Raw genomic sequence first — 25,375 nt, 5'->3', positions numbered from 1 at the left:
TTAATGTTTGTTTTTCAGAAGATCTTCATGTAACTGGCTGAAAAATGGTTCTGCAAGATGACTGCACCAGCTCTAAGACTGTTGGAATGGTAAATAAATAAAAAAAGGAGACTTTAAAAGATCTCAGTGCTGTTTGCTGATAATTATACTTATATTAACAAAAGTATTTTAAATGAATATTCCTTTAAATGTCAGATTAGAGCTGGTATGTTTAAAGTTACACCATGTGGAAAGCATATTTATTTCCTAATAATGGAAACAAAGGGCAAACATGCTTAAGTTTCTGCTCTATTAATAGAGTAGAATATATTTACTTTTAAACCATAATTTTTATTGCAGTCTCTGTGTCTTCTGGTGGCTTAAATTTATCATAACTTTTTGCACTTGATAAATTAAATATTCTGTAAGGGTAAAGCCCTACAATAATAATGCCAAGGTTGTGGCTTCAGTCCCTGTGCCATTCACTTGAGAGTTGGACTTTATGATCCTTGTGGGTCCCTTCCAACTTAAAATATTCTGTGATTTTGTGACTAATCGCCTTGGATATTCAGTGAGCATTGTCTTTATGGAATAGAAGATGGATAATCACATGATTTTGTCTTAAAAATGCATCTTCTAGTTCGTTGGGTCTTTTTAAGCAGTTATGATCATTTGGTAAACTGTGGAAAAGGTTTGAACTTGCTGTAAAGTTGTGTAAATGTTGAGTTCAGTGGGGGCTTGTGGGGCCCCTCTTAATGAGTTGCCTCTTAATCTAAGAGGTGAAAATCATGAATTTAGCTACTGCTCCCTGTTAACAATTTACAGACTCTCAGCCATGCTTGACAGGTAATCAAAAGCTAATTTTGGGTAAGCATTTAATTCTGCCCCTGCTGCCCCTTCTGTTCAGGATGCTAATTTGAGACTCCTTAGCGTAGTGTGTGACTCCTGTTGATTCAGGATATCCCTAAAACAGAGCTTAGCAACATTTCACATTAATAATAATAGTAATAATAATAATAATAAAAATTCTAGCACTTCCAGGCAGTAAAACTTACGGCTCTATTTTGTATAAAGTTTCTTTTCCTATAAAACAGTGGATTTTATTGAATGTGTTTATAGGATCTGAGTTTAAAAGTTATAAATAAATTTTATGTAAGATGATGTTTTGTTTTAATATGATAATAATGCTGTATCCATTTAAGGAAAGACACTGGGCTTTCACAAGACATAACATGGAGGTGCTTTATCTTTCTAGATTATTTTAAGGCCAACAAGCATGTATGTTCTTCCATTACCTTCCTAGTTCTAGTGTTTACATTCTTTCCTTAGGAATGTGCACTGAAGAAATAGTGCCTTTCTCTGCACAGCTTAGAAAATCAGAATTTAACATCATCAGGTTCTTGTTCCTCATGTGAACCTCCTATAGTCAATTAATAAGGAAGGGATTGTGTTCTTTGTAATATCAAAAGTAGGTAAGGATCCTGTTTTCTTGCAATTCAGGGCTGCCCTGCTGGTGTTTTTGATGCAGACCAGTTCTTAAGGTTCTAGATCTGTTTGTTCCCAACACTTAGGACTTGAGCTGCAGAAGACACTTGTAGAACTTGAAATTTTAGACAGCATTTTGCAAAGATAAATGCTTAATATACCTATGCACGTGATGTTTCACACTTTGCTTTTTTTTGCTTTTTTTTTAGGAGGCTATCTTCACTTTGACATGAAGTGTGAAGTTTGTTAGTCACCACTTCTATTTCTTTTTTACAGTTATTGTGGAAGGTAATGTGAGAAAAGTCTCGTTCTTGTGTGTTCATTTCTATCAGAGTATATTACCCTCAATGTATAGAAGCCAAACATAAAATTGTGGAATTGTATTTCATTGCAGCTTAGTGAGTTCTGTTAATAAGTGGGACAATGTGTCTGTCTAAAACCTCTCAAAATAGTACTTTCAATCTGTCTTTGCATTTTTGCATTTTGTGTGATGTTTACAGGGTTTTAATTCTGTCCTAAAACTTAGTATTTAGGTTTCAGTAGGCTTTTGAATTTCTGCTGAGCTTTACGGGCATTTTAGTATTGCTGCTTGGTAACTTTTTTAGTCAACTCTTAGCTTGAAGTTGATTGTGCTGCACTTAGTAGACACCTTTTCTTGTTAAGCTTTTTGCCTTGTTAGGGAATGATCAAGGAAAGGCTATGTTAGGCACACAGAAATGTTAAACAGATACTTGGTAGTCAGATGAGAAAGTAATAGCTGCTCTTACTGCAACATATAAAAAATTTCAACTTCCAAGGCATAATTATAGCTCTTTATTTAGAATTTTAGCATCTACTTATCAAAGTTACAGAAGAAATGGTGTAAAATTATCATAGACCGTGAATAACTTTATGTGTAGCCTCTTATCTAAGAGGTGATGGATGTTCCACCATCCTTTACTTTGCTCCTGTTGAAGGATTTTAAATGGATTTGTTCCAGCCTAAGGTAGACAAGCTGAGCGCAAGATTAAACAGCTGCAGAAGGTGAATGTTATCTGTGCATGATCTCTGTTCAAGAGTGTGCTTTGAAGCAGCCTGTGGTGAGAACAGCAGAGCTGTAGGTGTGAGGGAACATCTGATATGGGGATGTCCAGTTGATCAGGCTGCTGCCGTTCCATCCTGTCTCCCCAGCTACCTCTCCCCTCCTGCCTGCAGCACAGAGCTGGTGGAAGGCTGCAGTGCTTTCTGTTTCTAGGATACTTTCCCACTGTCCCTGGGTTGTGCTATAGCCTGAAAGGAATGAGATTTCTTCCTTCCAGCTTGTTTGAGCTCTTCTGTGCCCAGCTTCCACATTAGCTGCATATTATGCAAACACACAAGCAATTTTTAGGCTATATATAACTTCATGTAATGGCTTGTAGGCTATTAGTCATAATAAAATGAAGGCAAAGTTTGTAGAGTATAATATGTAGTATTTTTTAAACCAATTCCTAAAAACTGAAAAAAACCTTTATAAGCTTTCAAGCTTGAAAACCTTTATGTTAGTTTCTTCAAGTTGAAGATAATACATTTATTTGGTCTCTCTTTGAGAACAAGTATTTTCTCCTTTATTCTGTATCAAGTAGCAACTATAATTCCTTGCTGAGTCTTTCATAACTTTACCTCTCTCTACTTACAGATTTGCTTTCTTTTGTCAGTCCCACCATTTTATCAGAAAAGCAGAGTAATTATCCAGAGCTGATGCCCACACATGGAATATATCAGCATAGATCTAGTGGTGTAATTATACTTCAGGAACTCTGCGTGTTCATTTTCTTTTTGAAAGAGGGCCTTTGAGAAATGGAGGAAAAAGTGTCAAGATTTGAACATGGAGAGACTGTATAGAATAGGAGTCAATGCAGAAAACAGTGCTGTGATCTCCAATGTGCTTGTGCCTATCTGGGCATTTAAATCCTTAATCTGAGGAACAGGCTATTCTGGAAAAAAGTAATGTACCTTCCTCACTCACTGAGGTCATTATTGCACTGTCTCTTTCATAAATCATTTGTAAATAATGAAAAGAAAGCAAGTATTTGTATGTTCACACATGTGGAAAAAAACAAAATTCCATTTAAATTTATCTAACCATATTAGCAAAGCAGATGACCTCTATTTACTGTGAAAGTCAGTAGCTGCTCTCTGAAGATGACTTAGATTGCAGTTCCTTGAGCAGTTTTCTCAGAGATGGTATGGTTCTTAAAATATATACAGAAATAAGTGAAGGTTAATGATTGAAATACCACATACATGTTTGGCTGACATTCATTGGAGAGTTTGTGAAAGATTCTTGTACAAGAATGAGTCATCAGTCTTTGTCAATTGTATTTGGAGCCTTTTTAGTAATATAATTGAAAGTTTTCCTAAATTTAGGCCTTCCATAAATTTAGGCCATCCAATGGGCAGCTGTAAAGCTGTGTCACAAATCTGAATTCCTTTGCAGTAGCATTAATGAATTTTTGATAGATGTTCACTAGAATTGGTTTGTGCCTCTATTTCATAAATTACCAAATAACTACATGTGTAGTCTACTTTTTTAAGTTTATAATTAATTAGTCTATTTTTTTCTTGAATCACCTCTTGTTGTAAGGGTTTGTAACTTACCCAAATGATTTCCTGTGTCTTTTGAAATGTTTGTTGAATGCCTCTAAGTTTAAACATGTTTCTGACATTGGTCACAACATATCAATCTAATTTATACTGTAGTGTAAATTCCAAATTGTGTTTTACCTACTTTTTTCTTACTTAATTCCTAAAGCAGTTGATAAATTTTTGCAAAGTCAAGATTTACTTCCTAATTGTCCCTGGTATCTCTGAAAATTTCCTGCCGGATCTGTCGAAGATCTGCTTTTTAACAACACAGCTATGTGTGTCCTTGCATGTCAGATCCTGTTTATATGTATGAAACAGTTGCTCCCAGTGTTTATTTTTTTGTGTGTCACTGTAACCTTCTGTGTGTTGTTTCTGTCCCTCTTGCCCAGGTTCCAAATGGTGTGGGTTTTTATCATGAACCGGATGAGCTCCCAGAGCAGCTCATCTGCTCAGCGCAGGCGAATGGCTCTAGGAATTGTCATTCTCCTCCTGGTTGATGTCATCTGGGTGGCCTCTTCAGAACTCACTTCTGTGAGTATTGTTACACACACTTTAAGGGAAAATAAAGGAGAAAAATGCAGCAGAATCATAATTATCAAACTTGGTGTTTCACCAGCCTGAATCCACTGAAAATTACAGATACGTTCAATTCAGTGCCTGTTTCTTTTGAGACAGAAGGTGTTACTGATGACTTTAAACTTAAACAGCATAAACTCATCACTATGTACTGTAATCAGGGAGTTCATTTTGTTATTACTGTATTGATTAAAATAGTGCCCATATGGTTCCCAAAAATTAGTAAATGAGCTGTAACATGGCAAGCTGATTGATGAAGTTCAGAACATCCAGAAGTTCAGGATGAAAGGACTCAAGTCATGGAGTTTAAACCCTGTAATTTCATCTAGTTCATATATTAACCATATTGAAACTGTTTTGGTATTTACTTCATGTTAAGTTTTAGGACTTAAAGCAGAGCTTTAGCCATGGAAATTGAGGTTTTAATAAATTCTTAAATTAATTTCTCTAAACTGTCATTAAGTTAGTTTGAAACTAAACATATACAATTGTTTGTGCTTATCTTGTGATATTAATAAAATATTTTTTGAATGGGCTGGTGGAATCACTCTTGATACTGAAATGTTATTTAGCCAAAGTAATTTTCTTTAATTTATGATTAATATGTTATTGCTTATGAAAGTGGTCTTCAATTTAGAAAATATTTGTATGTAAATGTATTTTCCGTGCTGTTTGAGTTCAGTAGTATATAAATACTTTGCTTGGTGAGATATAAGTAGTTTTCTTTCTGTGGCATTGTTTCTTTCAAAAAGTCTCCTTTTTGTTGGCATTGGAGGTAGTTTGGGAGAGGGTTCCCCCAGTACTTGGTTCCTTTGGTTATCCATGCCAATACTCACAACTGGTATTTTGGGAACCAGGCTGTTGTGGACTGTATATTTACACCTGATCATTCATTTTGTGAGCTCTTACCTATTTGGTAACTTTGGATATTGCAATTATTTTCTTTCCACAGTATGTTTTTACAAGGTACAACAAACCCTTTTTCAGTACATTTGCAAAAACATCCATGTTTGTCCTATACCTCTTGGGATTTATTGTTTGGAAGCCGTGGAGGCAACAGTGTACTCGTGGGTTTCGTGGAAGGCATGCAGCTTTTGTAAGTATTGCAACTCTGTAGATGTTGTGATATTTGTCTAAGTTTGTACAGAAAAAAACCCCCTTAAATAGAGACTAGAGAAGGGCAAAGGTTGCATATTTGGCATATAAACTGAATCATGCCACAGGAAGACATGGCAGCCATAGCAGTTGTCATGTGAAAGGATGAGAGGTGAGAAAAAGCAATGTGAGATGTGTCAGGAGTTGTAAGCAATGCTCTGCTGGGCCAGGCCATTGGTCCCTGCAGCTTGGTTTTGTATCCTGGGCAATTGCAGAGGATAATTCCTCTTAACAAGAGCTTGTGAAACTCTCTGTTGGCTCTTGGTTCCCTTTAACTCCCCCAACATCTGCAACCAACGGAATCAGAATTTGAACTTTGTAGCTGATTTTTAGCACTGTCTCTTTTTGTCTCTGGCACAACTATGAACTGTTTGCTGTTTTGAGGGGTTTAAAGTTACATTTGTTCAGGGTGGTAGAATTATGTTTTTGTTGTAATGTTGTTTTATATAGCTTTTATGGACCAGTGACCTTCTGATGCCCATTCCGGAGTTAGACATAGTTTGTGCTAGAACCTAAAATTGTTGTTATATGACAGAAATACTGGGTTTTTTTCCAAGAGATGCTGGGAAGAGCAGTGGTTCTGTGCCAGTGTTTCAAGATGCGGAACAGCAGCACTCAGGAAGCAGGAAGGCATTTGTCCTGATACTAATCTCACATTAAAAACCCCAGAAAATGTGATCCAAGAACATGCTGTTAATCAACATGTCCTTATAGAAAATAGCTTGTGTGAAAGAAACTGACTTAAGATTTTCTGGATATGTTAGACTTCACTGATAGTGACAGTTGCAGGCATAACATATTTAAAGTGTTACATGACTTTTATATGATTTTTTTTAAAGAAAAGACAAAGCACAAACAACAACTGAAAAAATATTTTTAAAAATTCTCGAGTTTAACACATAGAGTGTTTAAAGTTGGTTGATATCTTGATACAATTTTTGTTAGATCAGCCTTTAATACCAAGTGTTCATGTGTAATAGGGCACATGTTAGACTTGATGTTGTTCAGGATCTTCATAAGATAATTTGGGAATAAACAGAACTTAGTTTCTTTGCTGACAATAATGAAATATAAACTGGAAAGCAATGACTAAGAGTGCCCAGTCTGTCACATGTTGTGTGGGGCACTCATGACACTGCTACTGGAATCCCATTATTTTTCCTTTTCAAAAGAGCAGTGCAGACAGACTGCAATGTGCTGTTAGAAAATTCCTTCCCCTTCAAGGGCTGTAGTTAAATATTCAACTCTGTAATTATTGCAAGTGCCTTTAAAGTGTCTTGTGTTTATTAGTCTGGACAACTCATCCATTTATATGGTTTTATTTCAATGATTGCTTGGAGAAACATTCACACCTTACTTTTAAGTTCTCCTCCACATTAAAAGCTTTTTAAAATAATTTTGCTACCATCATGGTAGAACAGCAAGGTGCAGGTCAGGGAATATGGGTTTGGTAAGTTGCAGAAATGAGGAGGGAAAGGAACTTTGATTTAATAAAATGAAGAAGGAAGCATATTGTTGTTAATAGATGCACAATCATTTAGTGGGCATTGTGTCCCTAAGACTGAATTTTGCAGGTTTTCTGTATCTAAGAGCCTCATCCTGTATTCATACCTGGGTAATTTAATTCAGTGGGGTTCAAGAGGTACAAAGAAGTACTGAAATTAGTTACTGAACTTGTAAGCCCTCTTGGTATTGGGGAGGAGGGCTGAGAGGAGAGAGGGAATTGTGACAGAATGATGGAAAAAATAATAAACATTACTCTTCAGAAATTTCAGTTACTAATAACTTTGCCTTGGTATATATTACATTAAAATTTCTGTAATTAGTTTGCAGATGCTGAAGGTTATTTTACTGCTTGTACAACAGATACCACTGTGAACAGTTCTCTGGTAAGTGCCTTAATTTATGAAGGTGAATGCTTCACAATAACATGGCACAACTGTCTTGACTTACTGTTTATAAAATATGGCAGTTTTAAGTGTAATAGGTTTTGTCAAAGGGGATTGGTAACTTACATGCTTATATGTTACTAATAAGTACTGCAAATAATGGTATTGCTTACTATAAGAAATATGGGTTCTCAGCTCAATAAAGCACTTAATTGAATGCTTCTGTAGCAGTTTGTCAAAAAAATATTTTGTACAGAGAAAACCTTAACATATTCAACTCAGTACCATCTCTGTAATAGAGTGGGGAAAGGAATTGAGTGTTGCAAATTACTGTATGGATATTTTATACAGCATTACATGAAGAGACATTTTTTCAGATGTATTCTTCATTTATTTTTTGGGGATTTTCAACTTTGTGTATCTGTATTTAAGAATAAAATCTTCTTGGCCTTCTCAATTCATTAAGATCATGTGACTACAAAATTGGGCAATTTTGCATTAATTCAAACATCTGCCAAAATTCTTGTCCTAAACAAGCCTAATGAAAATCCAAGTACCAGATCTTTTTAATGACTTCACTTTTACAGTTTATCAATTTAATCTAAACAAGTACCTTAAAACTTGTCTTGTTAGCAAAAGTTTTAATTGCTTGAAATACTTCTAGGTGCCATATATATTGTAGATACTTCCCAAAGTTTTTTGATGTTTAGGTCTATGGGAGAAAATAAGTGGTATTAGGGTCATGGGAAGAAAATATGCACTTGAATTTTTTCTACATGCATTCTGTATTTCATATTTCTAGTTTATAATTTGGACGGAAGCTATAGCTAATAAAATATCTGTAATGTTGATGACTTATTTTGTGATTTTAAATCAGTAGGTGTGAATTTACTGGCCATAAGTTTTGTGTTCATGAGGATACACACAAAAGAGCACAGTTCTCTTTTAGTAGTGTGTTTTACCAATATGGGTAACATGCAGTATATTGTATGCATGAATTTTGACAATCTATCCACCGTGTGCAGACCTGCTTTAAGTCTGATTCTCTTACTATTCACCAAGTTTTTCTTTATTTAGTTTTCTAATTCGCTAAATAAATGCTACTGGTAATAATTTAAATATCCTGCTTAACTGTATTTTTACTTATACTGATTCATTGCAGAGTGAACCTTTATATGTTCCTGTAAAGTTTCATGATTTGCCAACTGAAAAAAATGGCAGTAATAGTAGTGATGCAGAGAAAAGTGAGTAAAGACTTCTGGAATGCTGTAATGTTTGCTCTTTGGTGAAGGAGTTCCTTTTGTTTTTGTTTAGTGTAACTGCTGTCATGTTGCAGGGTGTGCTTTCCCTTCCTCCCCTCCTATTTTTTTTTTTCCTTTTTTCTCCTTTCTGAAATCTCTCATTGCATGAATTGCAGTCTCATATATTTACTTTCAGGTAGAGAAAACATAGGCCTGTCATTCAGTTTACCTTTCTTGGTCACTACAGATGCAGCCTATGTTTATCTCAAGGGACCAACTGGGTTCAGTACTTGTGATTCTTTCCTTCTGGGCTTGTAAGACCAGCAGCAGTGAGTCAGCCTCTGGAAAAACAAGCTATTGTCCTTTTTAGAGCAGGAGCAAAGCAGTCAAAGTAAGAATTTTAACAGTCTATGTGCATTCTGGTTTTATTTAAGCCTCACTATCTTGTGATAGTACCTGAAACAGGCCTAACTGTCCCAGAGACTTGTGGGAAGGTTGGCTTCAGAACATCCAGTTAGCCACTCCTCAGCAGAAGAGTCCCTGCTTATCAAAGAGAAGCTCTCTTAACTTCTCCATGGCACACATTGGGAACCCCTTTGGTAGGCTCTGCTTCCTGTGGCAACATGCACCAATCACTTCAGAATTGTTCCGGCTGCAGCTTTCCCTTTACATTTCTTTAGGAAATTAGGTATTAGGTATTGTTTCACATTGATTTAAGCTAGTATTTGCCTGTAGTGTTTAGTGTAATGTTTTCTTTATGGAGGAAGCTAATGATAATAAAATAACCTTCTAAATAAAACCTGATCCTAGTTTGCAAGGTTAGTTAGAGAGTGGATTTCAAAAGGGCAAGTGACTTTATGGTCTCTGCTAAGCTTTGAGGGCTGTTGGACTTTATTCTTCTGAATGAAACGTTGTCCTTGCAGTTAGGTGTAATTGTGTGCAGGTGTTGGCTGTTTGTTTTTAATTATTAGACAAATAAAGAAAATCATATATATATGTCACGTTTTTTAAGATGGAATAACTCCTATCTAAAAATGCATCGTTACCTTTTGTTGATATTTTTGACAGGGAGCAGGGGTGGTGCTTTTCAGTGATGTTTTCATGGGTGGACAACTTACTAATTGAAAACAGTAATTAATTGTGCTTTGTCTTATTAGGGGCCTCCTGAATAGCAAAATATTAGTTTAATAAATCATGACGGCATGTCTTCATATTGGATAAGAACCTGTTATTTGTGCAGTATTTTAATAAATGGTGTGTTACAATATCATCGTTTTATTTGCATATTGTGTTGGATCAAAAAGTTTCATAATAATATGAATATTTTTCTTTTTTAAAAACTTTTTTCTGTTTTTTCTGCCTTTCCAGCACCCAAGAAGCCTCGTGTGAGGTTCAGTAACATCATGGAGATCCGGCAGCTGCCATCAAGCCATGCTTTGGAGGCAAAGCTGTCCCGCATGTCCTATCCAACAGTGAAGGAGCAGGAATCCATCTTAAAGACTGTGGGAAAACTCACTGCCAGCCAAGTAGCAAAAATTAGCTTCTTCTTTTGCTTCGTGGTATGTGCTCCATTCTTTCAGAAAACTTAAGTAAAGATGCATTTGGAACTTGTATAATAATAGTGAATAAATATTGAGATTACTGTAAATGGATTAAACCTTATTCTATAAGTGTGCTATAAGAAGTAAAACTTCCCTTGTGCAAGATTAATTATGAATCTGCTGGTAGATGCTGTTGCTGCATCATGCCTCAGTTCTGGGGGAAGAGAGAGATTTCAGTGGCAGGATTTTTGAGACAGAAAAATGTAGAAGGCACATCAGTGATGCCTTGTCTAGAAGCACCTTCACTGCTACTGCCAAATGGATTCTACGTAGTGTGGACTCATCATGGCTTTTCCTCAGGAAGTAGAGCTATTTAAGCATTATTGTTATTGTTATTATCATCAACGATAATGATACCACTGATGCATGTACCAGAAAATAGTGGTGTAATTTTTTCTGGGGTAGTGTCCTCATGTCCGAAACAAATCCTCTTTATTCTGTTCATGGATGCTACTGGCATGTACATGTATTTCTTCTTGGGCTTTTTGAATATTTCTACTTAAGAATAGAGTGGTTACTTCTTTAGAATATGTCTGAGATCTTACTAGTGAGATCTCAATCAAGAAGTGAAGAAACATGTGCCATTTTATTCCTTTATGAAGGAATTAAGAAATATTTTTTAGGCATTGAATGTAAGAGATGCTTGTTTTTAACAGTGGAGATGTGTGCTGGTTTTAAGTACTCTGAAAGAACCTCATTAGGCTGACTAATGTCACATGCATTACTGAAATGTATTTGCATCCCATGTGCAGTTATCATCTTGAAGCACTCCAAAACAAGTTTAAAGTACCTTTAGTTACTACAGACTAGCTATTATAATGTCGTTTTAATTCTTCCTAAGTTCTGAGGTATCTTATTGTGTTATTAAAGACATACTTGAATGTGGTTGGGTTGAGCCAGTTTTAAGTTTGTTGCTGTCTTTTAATGTGCTTTCCACTTTAATAGAAGTTAGAAGTCTCTTTAAGCTAAAAATCTAGTTCTGATTTTATTTTTTAAATAACTGGAGTTTTTTCTTTTAAAGTAGAATTTTATTGCACTGAGAAACTTAAGCTCTGCTGGTGCTACCCATGTAATAACAAAATTATTTTTCTTTTTCCCCAGTGGTTCTTGGCAAATTTCTCGTACCAAGAAGCTCTGTCAGATACCCAAGTTGCCATAGTTAATATCTTGTCATCAACCTCTGGTAAGTTTTATTTACACCACCAGATTTGCATTTCAATGCTGTTTATAACATAGAAATCTCGTTACAATGGATTTGTGTAACATTTTTACCTGTGGATTTGACCATTAGGCATACCTGTGGATTTGACCATAAAGGCATTGAATATCTGTGTTTAAAAAATTCATTTTGTATTTGCAGAGGTTTTTTAGAGTACCTTCATATTTCCCCTGCTTTCTGCATGTGTACTTCTGCAGCTACATCTGTTTATTAAAGAAATATATTTGGAGTATAATAGCTTTGAAGCTGTGTAGTTTTCTGAGCAAACTACTGGCAAAACTTGATTGTATAAACTCCTTTGAATTTCTCTTGCAGGGCTTTTTACATTAATCTTAGCTGCAGTCTTTCCCAGTAACAGTGGAGATCGGTTTACCCTGTCCAAGTTATTAGCTGTTATTTTAAGGTAAGATAATGGGAGGGAACATTTGGTCCAAAACTCCCTGGTACAGTGAGAGGACAACTGTACCTGTGCTATCTGTGAAAATAAATCATATCCATCACTTTTAAAAATCCTTGTTTCACAGATGAATTGAGGAACTGAATTAAGGATTCTTAAATGCTTCATATCATGAACCATTTCCAAATCTCATTCTCCTGTAGGAAATTAGATTAATTTCTGTTGGAAGTAGATGAACTTATTTTCTTGATGTTTATTTTTGGTTTGTTTTATTTTTGTGTAATGGTGAAAAAGTTTGACACTCGGTGTTTTCAGCCTGTTCCATTAAATGCCTGATGTGTTGTTCTGGGAAGTTAAAAGTGGGGTTGGTTGGTTTTAACTTGGGATCATGCCTTAGCAGTTGAGAACTCTCTTTGACTTTCCAGAAGTGGGTTTTGGTTAACTAAAAATGCCTAAAGATAGAACTGTATATTTGTTTTTCTCTTTCTTTTATCTGTTTTTGTAAAGAAATTCCTGAGTTCAAGCAACGTTTTGCATTTCTTCTTTTTTTTGCTAGCATTGGTGGTGTGGTACTTGTTAACCTTTCTGGATCTGAAAAATCTGCTGGAAAAGATACAATAGGTATTTACTTATGGGTTTTAATCCTGGAATATGCAGTGATCAGTACCATCTTCTGACAGTACTAAGTAGTCATATAGCAAGCTCTAGATCTCTTATTCATGTAACATTTCACAATCTGGCTTTTTAGTTCAACTTCTAAAACTTGCCATTTATGATAATTTTCCACCCTATGTGTATATTGGGAAAGTATTTATATTCTAGAACTTTCTCCATTTTCCCATGTTTTTCATTCAGTAATGGATTCTGTAATCAACAGAGGTTTAGGAGAGTTGATCCTACCGTGCATAACATGTTTGGCATATCTCAAGGGAGTATTTTTTCCATTTTTCCAGGTTCCATTTGGTCTCTTGCAGGAGCAATGCTATATGCTGTCTACATAGTCATGATAAAAAGGAAAGTAGATAGAGAAGATAAACTTGACATACCAATGTTCTTTGGTAAGACCAAAAGTAACTCTGTTGAAAGCTTTAATTCAATGTGTGATTAAATGATATGCTTTCAGGCACTGAACTGTGTGTGAGTGGTAAAGGGGTTTAGAAAAGCCAAGAAAGTAGAGAAAGCCTCATCTTTTCATGGTTATGAGTCCTTTAGAGACTGGTTGTGTGAATTGTTTCTTGTTTAGAGCCTTAACAACAAGAGGAACTTCCTGTAGGTATGCAGACAGCCCCACTGGCTTCATGAGATTTCTTAATTCTTACTTTCTTTTCAATTTCAAACCTGTAAATATCTGATGCAAATTTAGTTTGTGAATTTCAGGTTAAATTTCTTATATTTGTTTCCTTTGAAAAATTTAAAAGATTGCTTCATGGCTGCTTTTCTATATGCATGTTGTCAAAATAGCTGATTTTAGCTGAGATTTTGGTTATGTTGAAGAAAATTTATTATGATTTACTTAATACTGTTTTTATATCCAGGTTTTGTAGGACTGTTTAATCTGTTGCTGCTGTGGCCAGGGTTCTTCCTGCTTCACTATACTGGATTTGAAGCATTTGAGTTTCCCAATAAACTGATATGGATGTGCATTGTCATCAATGGCCTTATTGGAACAGTTTTGTCAGAGTTCCTCTGGCTGTGGTATGTACTCCATACATTGAATATATTTCACATGAATTATCTTTCCTATGTTGAGATGTAAAATTGTCTAGGTTGGGCTTTGTGCCCTTTTCTTTTTCCTTTTTTTCCTGTCCACGTATGCAGTTTGAGCATTGTGTCACAATGTCCTGTTAAGACAACAGCTAACTTTAAAAAGTAGCTGATGTGTGCTTGTAGTAATTAAAATACTGTGTGTTTAGCTTATTCAGGAATTAACATTTGAGACAAAGAGGCTTTGTGCTACAGAGTTGCAGTAGCAAAAGAAGAGTATGAATTCTGTTGTAACAGTTCTGCAGTCAAAGATCAAGGTGGAGTAGATGGAGTTCCACAAAAACCTTTTGGTTTTTTTAGGGGGTGTGGATTTTTGTTTGTTTTTTCAAGTCTAAAGTTATGTATGAATTTTAATAACTTTTTGTTTATTGACAAACTTTTACACCAATCCTAGGTATAAATGCATTGTAGCATATGTTTCTTTGCAATTGAACTTGTTTGCTGATAGAATATTTTTGTGATGTTAGTGCCATCCTGAAAGATTAAATTGCAGCTCAGTATCCAGTGTCAGGTTAAAGTGTAATTTTAATGTAGGCAAAATAACAAACAAACACATAAACCCCCCAAAGCTCAAACATTGTCTCTCCAAAATCAAATACTAGCATAGGGTTAAGTACATGGGTGTGCACAGATTTTTTTACATACATGATATTTCTTTAATTACTCAGAATGATAGTCCAGTCAATTAAAGAGCTAGTTTTACTTCCAGTTCCTTTTCCCTAGAGTTTTGGACTGGGACTAATTACAGAGTTTGTGCTGATATCATTCTTTACCAGTCCAGTGTGCCACTAATATAGTCTTCTTTAATTTTTTTGGAAGTAAATAATATCATTTAACCTACTTGTTTACTCCACCCAAGCACATATTACCAACTAAATAGTGTAGGGAAAGATATGACCCTTTGTGGTTTTTTTTTCCAACTTGCTGATAAATTTTTGTTGGATTCTGTACCATTTATGCATTTACAGTTTTCTGTGGACAGGTTGGTTGAAATTCAGAAGCAGTCTCTTATGCTCTAGAGAATCATGGTATGGAAACAAAATGCAGATTTTTCTAGATGAAGTTAGTACATGTGAAATAGGGAAACTTCCATCATCTCAAAAGATTGGTATGGGAATTAAACCTCAACCCAGAGGACATCCATTGCCTAGTTAAGAATTATGTGCACTTTCACAGATTTGTGATGGTGTGAGTTAATTTTTGATTATTAAACAGTAGCTAACAGTTCATCAAATGTCTTTCTCTTTGATGTATTACTTTGATTGTCTTTTAACTTTTAAGTAAGACCTCATTTTTATAATTATTATTTATTGTCATTAAATTGTATAATTGTTATGATTTTATTGTCTTTTAGGGGCTGTTTTCTTACCTCATCACTGATAGGCACACTTGCCCTAAGCCTTACAATACCTCTGTCCATAATAGCTGACATGTGCATGCAAAAGGTGAGGTACTACTGAATTTTGATCATTGTTTACAGAATTTCTTCTAAATAAATTCTTTTAGGCATGTACTTGTTTATTTGGTGCAAGAAATTAGTCAAGTTTTGCACTTGGCATATTTCCAGCCAAAAAGAGGCTTTGCTGTTCAGTCTTTTCACAAGCAAAGTGTAAATTGTAATGAGTACCTTTGGACTTCTGAAACTTTGTGCAGCATGTAAAAATGAAGTCCTAAAAACCCAAACACAACTTGTGTTTTGCTTTTACTTCATATCAGTGTGGATTTGGAAAAATAAGTCAGAAAAATAAACCGATAAATAGAAGAAAAGTCAAAAAGAGTCAGACCCTGAATAAATACTTCTGAAATGAACATGTGATAGGCAGCATATTTTGTGTTACTCTTACCTGCATATTCCAGCATGGAAATAGAGCAAACACTGCAGTGGTTCCAACAATAATAAAACATTTGCTGGTAAGACACTTGTATTTGTGTTGCTCTTGAAGCATCCATAATACACACTTGAGACATAAATTGTTGTGGGATGGTAAATAACTTGTAAAGGAAACAAGGAATAAAACATCTCTAGACTCCTCCCCCAAATTTCACTTTCATGAGGTCAATACATGTGAGCTAATGCTGGTAGAAAAAAAACAAATTTTATATGTAGATTTGTGTGTCCATGTATAAAAATTTTAGGTTGTCTTCTGAAGTGATTCATGTAAACTTTCTTTTGGGATGCACTGAAAAATGACTATACTTTTCTAATTCCCAGTAACTAGCCTAATCTCTAGACTGTTTATTCTGAACAGAGTCCAGATCTTGTAAAATTAATTTATTCTTCATGTACTAATGCAACACGGAGGCATTTCAAATAGCAGAAACATCTCCAAAGCTCTGTTGGATGAATTTCAGCTGACATTGGTAACAAAAGGGCAAATTACCTTTTAAACTCACATTGTGGGAAGTAAGTCCTTTCTGTCTTACATTTTAGAAAATAAATTACTGGTATTAGAAGCACAAGCGAGGGACCCTGATTAAAGGCAAAGTGCTGCAGACTTTGAGGATTTTTGGACAGGTGTATTTGCGCAAGTCTGTTTCTGTCATACAGATATCACAATATCCTAAGCCAAGCCCTGTGCTCGTTGAAGTCTCAGGTGTCCACATCTCAGATAGCCTGACAGAAATTTTAGCTGCCCTGCCTCTGGCCAGCCTTGTTTTTGCTTAAAAAAACCCTGCACAAGAATGCCACTGGCATGGCTAATAATCCTGGAATCATAGAAACTGTTGAGCTGGAAAGGGACCCATCAGGATCTCCCAGTCCAGCTCCTGGCCCTGCACAGGACACCCCAGGAATCACACCATGGAGTGTAAAGATTAATGTATCAATACATTCAGCCTTCATATGACTGTCAAATGGCATGGTAATTATACAATATTCATAATTATTAACTTCCTGGGTATTTATTTTTCTGTAATTTTCTAATATAAATCTTCATCTTAGGAAATTACAACCAGGTTTCTAATGACTAATTCCTTTTGGCAACTTACATGTTCTGAATTTCATTAGAAGTCAGTTGGGAAACACAGGGTTTGACAATTGCAGTTGATGTGGTCTTTGAGGAGGATCATCAGTGCCAGGTGCCAAAGCTGAATGTGTTTTCTCCAAAGCCTTCAGTTTTGGATCTTCTCTCCACACGGGGGGGCTGTGCCCACGGCTCATGGCTCTGTCATCCTGAGAGGCAGGTCCCAGGCTCTTCCTGTCCTTGTGCCCTTGGTTTGGAGTTACAGAACCACGGAATGGTTTGGGTTGGAATGGGCTTTAAAGATCGCTGCTCTCCAACCCATGGAACGTCTAGGAGACTTTTTCCTTGGCACCAGAAACACAACAAAAAACCTAAACCTGAGACTATTTGGAAATAGCAGTCTTCATTCAGCTCCCAGTGCAAACACAATGTTCCAGTGTTAAGAACGAATCAGTAGGAACAGGTTATACAATTCTTAGAAGAAGCAATAACTATAGAAATTGTACAAAATAACTCACACTGTTTAAAATAACTCAAACTGCATCTCAAACTTACAATAATAATCATTCCAAATATACAGCATGTCAATTCTTTTTTGAGCAATCTAGTGAATGATGTTTGTGTTTCAATTCCAGGTGCAGTTTTCCTGGTTATTTTTTGCAGGAGCAGTACCTGTATTTTTTTCATTTTTCATTGCAACTCTCTTGTGTCACTATAACAACTGGGATCCAGTGATGGTGGGAATCAGAAGAATTTTTGCCTTTATTTGTAGAAAACATCGAATTCAGAGGTAGGGCAGTCACAAACTATAATCCTGTTTCTTTAGCCTTTCCAATATCCTATAAGCCTATGGTGTTTTATAAGCCACGATACTCATGCTCTGTTTATTTTTACCTGATTTTATATTCAGGTGCACTAATTTCTTAATAGCAGTGGTTGCCAATCCATTCATACAATTAACCTATGCAATACTCAGAAAATGGAAAGATGTAAAGTCTGTTTACCTTTTAAAAGAAGTTTCCTAGTGGTTGTCACAATTTTTTCCCTTAATGCATCTGTAATAATTCCTGTACCCAGCACATGCAGTGAAAATTGTGCAAACTTGAGTACACTTGATAAATTTAAGGAGTCTTTGCATGGTTTAAATGGGTAGAGTTCAAAGAGCTGCATACTTGGTGCCTATGTTGGCTTCATAACAACCAATTTAACATTACTGTATGACTTGAAATAAATGTATTTCTTTTAAGAATGCCAGAAGAAAGTGAGCAGTGTGAAAGCCTCATCCCTATGCATAGTGTTTCACAGGATGGAGATGGCTGCTGTTCATAGACAGAAGGTAAACCTTTAATAAACCTCAAACAATGCACAGAAAGGTGAGGATTGGTTTTCATGGTGGCATTTGTGTTATGCAAGGACACATTTTTAAAGAGCATGCAGTCAGTCTTGTTCTCTATTGATGGACAGAGTTTTAAAGTGTTTCTTCAAAGTTATTATTACTACTTGTTGCCAGGCTTTATCTCACAGTTCTTGGTCAATGGTTTTGAAATTCAGTTTTTTACTAAACTGTATTACAAAATTCATCCAAAACTGGATGTGAGTCAATACACCAGAAGAGTCATACAACTTCTTGGCATGGGTGATGTGTTTGGAAGACATCTGAAGTAATTAATTCACTCTTCAGTGCTGTTGGGGTCTCGTGTTGGGCTTCTGCAGCTCATGAAAAACACCAACCACGCAGGGAAGTTTAAAGAACAACAGACTTTATCATTACTGGTCCAGAAAGTAGAAAGGAGCCCTTGTGTTTGTGGATGACAAGAATTAAGTTGGTAAATTGCATTAAATATTAGACTAAATATTGCTCATGATAAGCACAGGGAAAGTAGACTAGAATAGCTAAAGAGTTTGCAAAATATCCCACTTTTAAGAGGAGGTTGCATAAATCTCTAAAAGGAAGATTACATGGTTTGTCAGTACTGGCCTGGAGCATTAAAGCAGACAAAGTTTAGAACTCTCCTAGCCCTGTGCTTCAGGGTTTTCAATAAAGTGTGCAGAATTACATGAGAAACATATTTTTATTTTCCAATGTTGGTTAAATCTAATAATGAAATTAAAAAGATTCTAACCAAAACAGTAATTGTGATGTCTTAAGACATGGGGTTATTTCCTTTGTTAGTAAGATGGAAACAAATACTTATGGTAATTTCTCTTTTGTAATCCTGAGTTATGTACCCCTGATAATTTTTTTCTTCTTCTTCTCAGTTTGAAAATGGATTGATGCCCAGCGAAGAGACAATCTTCTGGAAAAGTCCCTAAGGAATCATGTTTCAGTGCCTATTCTGAATTTGTAGTAAAAATAAGAAGTTTCAGTTCTTTTGAAACTCTAAACTTTTTCTCTTTCTTGCTTTCATCTGATTTTATAAATGAACAGATCTACTACATGCCTGTCACCATGGGAGTCTTAGTCCGTCTGAGCAACCAACCTGCCTTATAACACTTGAGCTGGTGACATTACTTGACAAAATCAAGAAAGCAAATGCTGTTAAGTGATTTCTTTCTTTTTTAAGTCACAATTTTGTTAAATGCTGGACAATATTATTTTTAAAAGATACTTTAAAGTGAGTTATGTAAATAAGTTTGCAGGTCATCAAGTCTTACAGGCTTTCAGATGAAAAGCTAAATAGATATGTTACCTGTAGTAGGTACAAATTAAATTTTTATGTTGTATAAACTATTTGCATATTAATAGATGAAAACAGAAAAATAATTTATTAAGTGCATTCCTATAATTACTGAGGCAGGATCTTTGTACGGTCCTGGAACACTATAAATATAATGTCTTAGGCCATTTTGAGTAGCCTTGTCATGGTAATGGGTGCTGATGTTTAAAAATCAAAAAAATTGCCCAGCAATCAGGAATGCTTAAAATTTCAGTGAATGGTCAAATATTTCTAATTACAATACATTTGGGTATACATTCTTATACATGGTTTAAAACAGACTGGTTCTGTAACCCATTCTCAGTCCCAGTTGTCTCTCAGACATGGAAATTTTCATGTTTAGCTTCCACATTGTAAAAGAGATCAAATTCATTTGTGGAAGTTTTCAATCAATGGGTTGGCATTACGCTAATCTTCTAAGCAATATGAAGAGGAAAGGTGTTTGCATTGATTTTTCTTTCCCCCCAGCTGTATTAATAAATTTATTCTAATACTGATAATTATCTTCCTTCCACTGCAGTGTTTAATCCTTTTGAATCCAGAAAAGCTATTATAATTATGTTCAGGAAAATTTGAAATTACTCAATGCCATTTTTCAGCTCCTGGCCTATAAGACACTTAGATCAAAGTTAATTTTGGCTTTTGATGGATTTGAGTTTTTTTATAATAAATGTAAGATGGATTTTTAGCCAGGAGTATTTTCTTCCACATAACAAGGTTATTAATAATGTAGGGTATTTCTAGTGTCTTTCCACGCATATACAGAAGGATGACATAGCAGAAATGCCTGTCCATATTTTGGCACTCAGTAATGATCCTCCCAAAAGCAATTTTGGTGTTTTGGTAATATAACTACTATTTAAGAGGTAAAGTAGGAAAGCAACATGCTTAAACTCTACATTTATAGAAGAAATCGAGCTAGCAGCTGGAATTGAAGGACTGTGTGTAGAGTAGGAAGACAAAATGAACCTGGGCTATTCTGTTCAATTATTTAACCTTTATCAAGTTTTTCCTTCTTGTTTTTAATACTGGATTGCACTACAAACTTTGGGGATCTGAGGCATGTCTTTAAGATGAAATAGTAAGTCCTTCTTGGACCCTAAATAAGAATTAAAAAAACCCCAAAACCAACCACAACAAAATCACAAACCCAAAAGAGACAAGTAAATCAATTAAATTTCACAGTTAAATTTCCAAACCCTACAAGTAGTGGGGTCGCAAATGCAGTATATTGAACTAATTTTATTTGGGTAGAATTTTCAGGCATTTTTTGATCAGTGGAGTTTCCCTGGGTTTGGATTTGTCCTTCAAAATTATGACAAATTTAGAGGATGTTTGCTTTAACATTTTTCAAGAGGTATTGTTAATGCCTACTCACAATAAAAAAAAAAGTCTCTTTTCAGTTAATTAAATGTTTCAGTGAGATCCTGTGGAATATTTGATACCAGGCATTAACTCCAAAATGGAATCAGCTGGGACTTGTGGCACTGTGGCATCAGTGCATTAAGCCTGGGAAAACCAAGTTTGCTTTCAGATGGGCAATGACAATATTTGTAGCAAAATTTTCTATGACTGTTTTTTGCAATTGGTCATGCAGACAGGATTGGATCTGTAATATCAAATATGCAGTTGCTGTTCATATTTGCCCTGATGTTCATGGCTTAAAGTCAAAGCTCATCATAGCCTCCCATGTATATGACTGTTAATTCTCATTATTCATTAGTTTGAGAGGTTAGGAAAAGAAGCACTAAGAGAATATTCTTCTGTCTCTGACCCCAGGAATGTTGAAGAACATTCAGTAAATTCAAAGTCAGGGCTTTCCAAATGTTTTTCACAAAAATGTGGTTGTTTGTTTTTGTTTTTTTTTTTTTAATGAGATATGAAATATTTTTATCTTGGGGCACTAGGTAGCTTAAGCTGTGTTTTTGCATTAAATTACAATTCTTTAAATAGTAGGAACAAAACAAACTGTCCTTGCAGAAAGGATTTTTAAACAGTGGTGCCCCTGTAGTTACAGGAAACGTGTTACACTTTTAATTACAGAAGCTATGACATACAGCATTGTTCCTGCATTTAATAGAATGTGATGGAGCTTTTTCTACAAAACCTTGTGATTTTTAGTACAATGATATTTTATAAATATAAATGTCTGATTTGAAATGTAAATTGCATAGCTCTCTAATGGATGTTTGGTAAATGCACAAGAGATTTAGCTTTGATTCTCAGGTACCTCTGATGCAATGGAGACGTGCTGGGTATTTCTTCCCTGTGACACAACTGGAATGTGAAGGAGCTGTCTCGTGAATGCTTTAGCTCTGCGTGGTAGGGTATATTGTCATTGCTCTTACTGTTTCAATTTGGGAATGGCTTCATTCTGACTTACGTCTTGTAGGAGCCCACATATTCTTTAGAAAAATAATGTCAAGCATTTCTTTGATTGTCACCCAATGGTTAAGGAACAGTGATTTCCCAGGCCTGCAAAATGGTGAATGAATACTATGTGTTGCTCTGTCAAACAGTTGAACTAATTCCTGTAATCCTTTGAGACAACCAACAATTTCTTCTGTGTGTGCAATTGAGGTTTTGGGGCTGTTTGGTTTTTATATATGAAGGAAATTATGATAATTTGCCAAAAGCTACAAAGCATGCCTTTGCTTTTAGGGTTTTGATGAGTCTTGGCTAGTTTGATGAGCAGTGTGCTGCACTTCAAAGGCAGAAAAGGATTTCAGTTTTTCTGGCCACTTTGTGTTAGGTTTCAGTCATACTGAAAATGTGTTCCCTGCAAGGGGCTGCTGCTGATAGAGTTCTGGTTCAGCAAGGGATGGAAGTGCCACATCTGTAACAAAGTCTGGGGCACATGAGTGCTCCTGAAGGCACTGAGGGCTTGCTCTTTGGTTTTCCCAATGTTCAGTGCATCCTGCTCTTGGCTTCTGGCCTCTGGGAATGCCTGTAAGGGGTAGGGGCTGTAGGACAGGACTGGTCTGGCTGGGCTGCAGGGACTGCACACAGACTCAGAAGCTGGAGGCTGAGGCACAGCCTGTGTGTCCCTGTGTGAGTATTTGTGGAAATGGGGTGTTGAGCAGGGCTGTTGTTCAACCCAGGGAACTGCAGGTGATTCTTGGTCTGTTCATGGCAGACCTCCTTGGAATGTACTGACAAAAACAGGAGGGCTTGCAAATTGCTTTTCTTGGTGTGTGCTGCTGTATTTTGTCATTCCTGTCACAATACTCGTGCCTAGGTACTGCTATTCACAGCTGTGATGGCTTTAAATAAGGTGGCAAAACGATTTCTTTGTAATTCTTGGTTCCATTTTTCTTAATGTTGAATGTTATTTTTCCTATTCCCTACTGAAGATCCTCCTGTCTTAGGGGAATTATGTTACTGAGCTAAACTGAGCTATCAGAGGACAGGGAAAACCTGTTAAATTTTGGGGATAGGCTGAGTTTATGGACACACTTTGAATTTCATACAGAAATAGACCTGAGAAAGGCAGAGTGTAATTGAAGTGAAGAACTGGCATGCTCAAAAATCAACAAATTAATGTTAATATCACAATGTTGGGTTATATGGCTAACTGTAGGATGGTACTTTGTAACAATTTCCTTTACTTGGCATAAGTTTTGAGTTAGTTATCATTTCTGTTCTGGCTGTCACATGTAGTGCCTGTGATTGAATAGTTTTAACTCCAGTAGCATTTATGTGATTCGCAAACTGTTGTTATGCATTTTTCCCTGTCTAATCCACGATTTCATTAATGTTGTATTTTGTTTTACATGATCATTTCAGGGCATGATTTCTCAGGGAAATATGGATGATACCATATGTTGTGAGAGCCAATAACTAATTCCTGCTTTTAAAATCACTGCAAACATTTCTAGGTTTCACTCAAACATTTCATGTCATGTAACTTCCATGTTGAATTTCCTTAGGCTTATCAGGTAAATTATGCTGAGAATGTTGAGAGCATTTAAAGATGTCAATAAAATTTACTCTGCCCAACACTCTGTTATTTTTTGGAGAAACATCCATTCTAAGGTGATGAAATGTTGTGATTTTCTACTTAATTGTCCTCTTTGCCATAGAAATGAGCAGTTACTCTGCTGATTTTGAAGCTGCACTTCTGGCATGATAGTGACATTAACTTTCAGGGTTAGGCAGTGCTGTGATAATACATAACCTGATTCTGGGATAGATCAGTATAAATCTCTAACATGAATATATTAATTTATATAATTAAATTTTTTAAAAGTCTCATCACTTTGAGGCATTTTTTCTTTGTTTTTCCAGTAAAGTTACTTTAGCCAGAACAGGATCTGATCCAAAGCCCACAAGAGTCATAGACAGCATTAATAAAGTAAAACTTTATTGAAAAGATCTCTGCAGTCAGGTTGACCTTTATGCCTTTGCAGTATTTCTGTCTGCAGCATGTATTTGGAGTGGTTTGCTTGAAGACCTCAGTAATATAAATGGAGGGGTTTTAGTGCTGGTAAAGATGGTAAACACACTACTGTTACTGATCACAGAAGATATTTCCACACAGCCAGTATGCACCTTAATTATTTAGAAGGTGAATTTGTCTTGCCAAGTGGATTTTGTTTAAAATCAGCAGCATGAGGAAATATTAACCCCTGCACTTTGCTGTATACTTCTTTTGTCCATAGTGAGAACATGTGATCATAGTCATCAGCCTTGAGCATCAGCTTCCTCTTGATGATTTCTGCTTTGACATTTCCATTTCCATGCCCTGTTGCATTCGTTGCAAAGTGAATTTCCTCTCTAGGTAAAGCCAGTGTAATTGTATTTTGACTGCCCTAGTCCTCTGTGGTGTTCGAAATCTGGCATGTGATGTGACTACTTAGAGATCTGTGTTCTCGCTCTTGTCATTACATCTGGTGTTAGTAGGTAATCAGACTTTTTCTGGATAGGCCTGTCATGATGTGGAATGCATCCAAAATTCCATCTGGCTTTCACTTCCTACTTTTAAAAAGCATAAAGGGCTTTTCTCTGAGGATTTTTGTAGAAAGCAGCTGTTTAGTTCTACAAGTTCAGAGTCCTTTAACTGCATCTCAGTTTATGAAGTTGCATCCAATATTCCATTTCTTTTATTAATGAACTTCTTAAGGTTTTTCAGGAAAGGTGCACAAATTTTCTTTATGATCCACAGAAAAAATATGACTGGATACTGAAAGGGCCTCAGAAATAAAAATGCAGGGCTGTTTATTCTATATTTCTTCACATATGTTCCTGATTTTTTACCTACTTTTTTGTTTATTTTTAAGAAACCAAATTAAATAAAACCAATCAAACCTCCATTCTTATCAAGCTGAGGGGAATTAGCCATTTAGCACAGAACTAATTTTATTATATGCAAGTTATTGTATTTTTATCAATTATACCAGTCAATGTGTTACTGATGTGGCCAGTCCACAAGTCTTCCTTGTCTGGTTCACAGGGGATGCTTCTCTTCCACCTAAATCTGACCTCTTGCATACCAGTTAAGTTAGTTCTACTGCCAGCATGAGTAATTTCTATAATATTTTAGAATCTACTTTTTCCTCTGGCTAGGGCAAAAACAGGGTCTTTCCAACCAATGTCACTTTCCTATTGAAGAAGAAAAAAAAGCCTAAAAAAATGTAAAACAGAAATGTTAATTGAAAATCAAGAACATTAGTAGGAAAATAGGAAGCATATGCTGTAAAATCATTGGGGTAATTTCTTGCATAGCCCAGTTCCACATAGGCAGTAGTTTATTGGATTGATCTCTGGTTGGGTATTTTAAATA

General features: G+C 35.7%; 1 protein-coding gene across 4 annotated transcripts in view; it reads left to right on the top strand.

Moving 5' to 3' along the window:
* SLC35F5 (solute carrier family 35 member F5) overlaps positions 1-23,592 on the top strand; it is a 29,903-nt gene extending 6,311 nt beyond the window's left edge. For all 4 annotated transcript variants that reach the window (XM_038142578.1, XM_038142575.1, XM_038142576.1 and 1 more), the window contains 16 exons: positions 19-89; positions 1,674-1,752; positions 4,461-4,602; positions 5,600-5,743; positions 7,629-7,691; positions 8,854-8,935; positions 10,301-10,491; positions 11,635-11,716; positions 12,068-12,155; positions 12,706-12,770; positions 13,103-13,207; positions 13,685-13,844; positions 15,268-15,358; positions 17,512-17,666; positions 18,124-18,212; positions 19,136-23,592. In XM_038142578.1, the coding sequence (XP_037998506.1) occupies positions 4,468-4,602; positions 5,600-5,743; positions 7,629-7,691; positions 8,854-8,935; positions 10,301-10,491; positions 11,635-11,716; positions 12,068-12,155; positions 12,706-12,770; positions 13,103-13,207; positions 13,685-13,844; positions 15,268-15,358; positions 17,512-17,666; positions 18,124-18,205 (1,443 nt within the window). In that variant the 5' untranslated portion in view covers positions 19-89; positions 1,674-1,752; positions 4,461-4,467 and the 3' untranslated portion in view covers positions 18,206-18,212; positions 19,136-23,592. The remainder of the gene's footprint in view (positions 1-18; positions 90-1,673; positions 1,753-4,460; positions 4,603-5,599; positions 5,744-7,628; positions 7,692-8,853; positions 8,936-10,300; positions 10,492-11,634; positions 11,717-12,067; positions 12,156-12,705; positions 12,771-13,102; positions 13,208-13,684; positions 13,845-15,267; positions 15,359-17,511; positions 17,667-18,123; positions 18,213-19,135) is intronic.
* Positions 23,593-25,375: the final 1,783 nt, after the last annotated feature.

The sequence above is a fragment of the Motacilla alba genome, chromosome 7 (genome assembly GCF_015832195.1).
Source record: "Motacilla alba alba isolate MOTALB_02 chromosome 7, Motacilla_alba_V1.0_pri, whole genome shotgun sequence".
In the NCBI taxonomy this organism is placed as follows: Eukaryota; Metazoa; Chordata; class Aves; order Passeriformes; family Motacillidae; genus Motacilla; species Motacilla alba.
The sequence above is the reverse complement of the archived record's forward strand: the minus strand, read 5'-3'. Positions and strand labels throughout refer to the sequence as shown.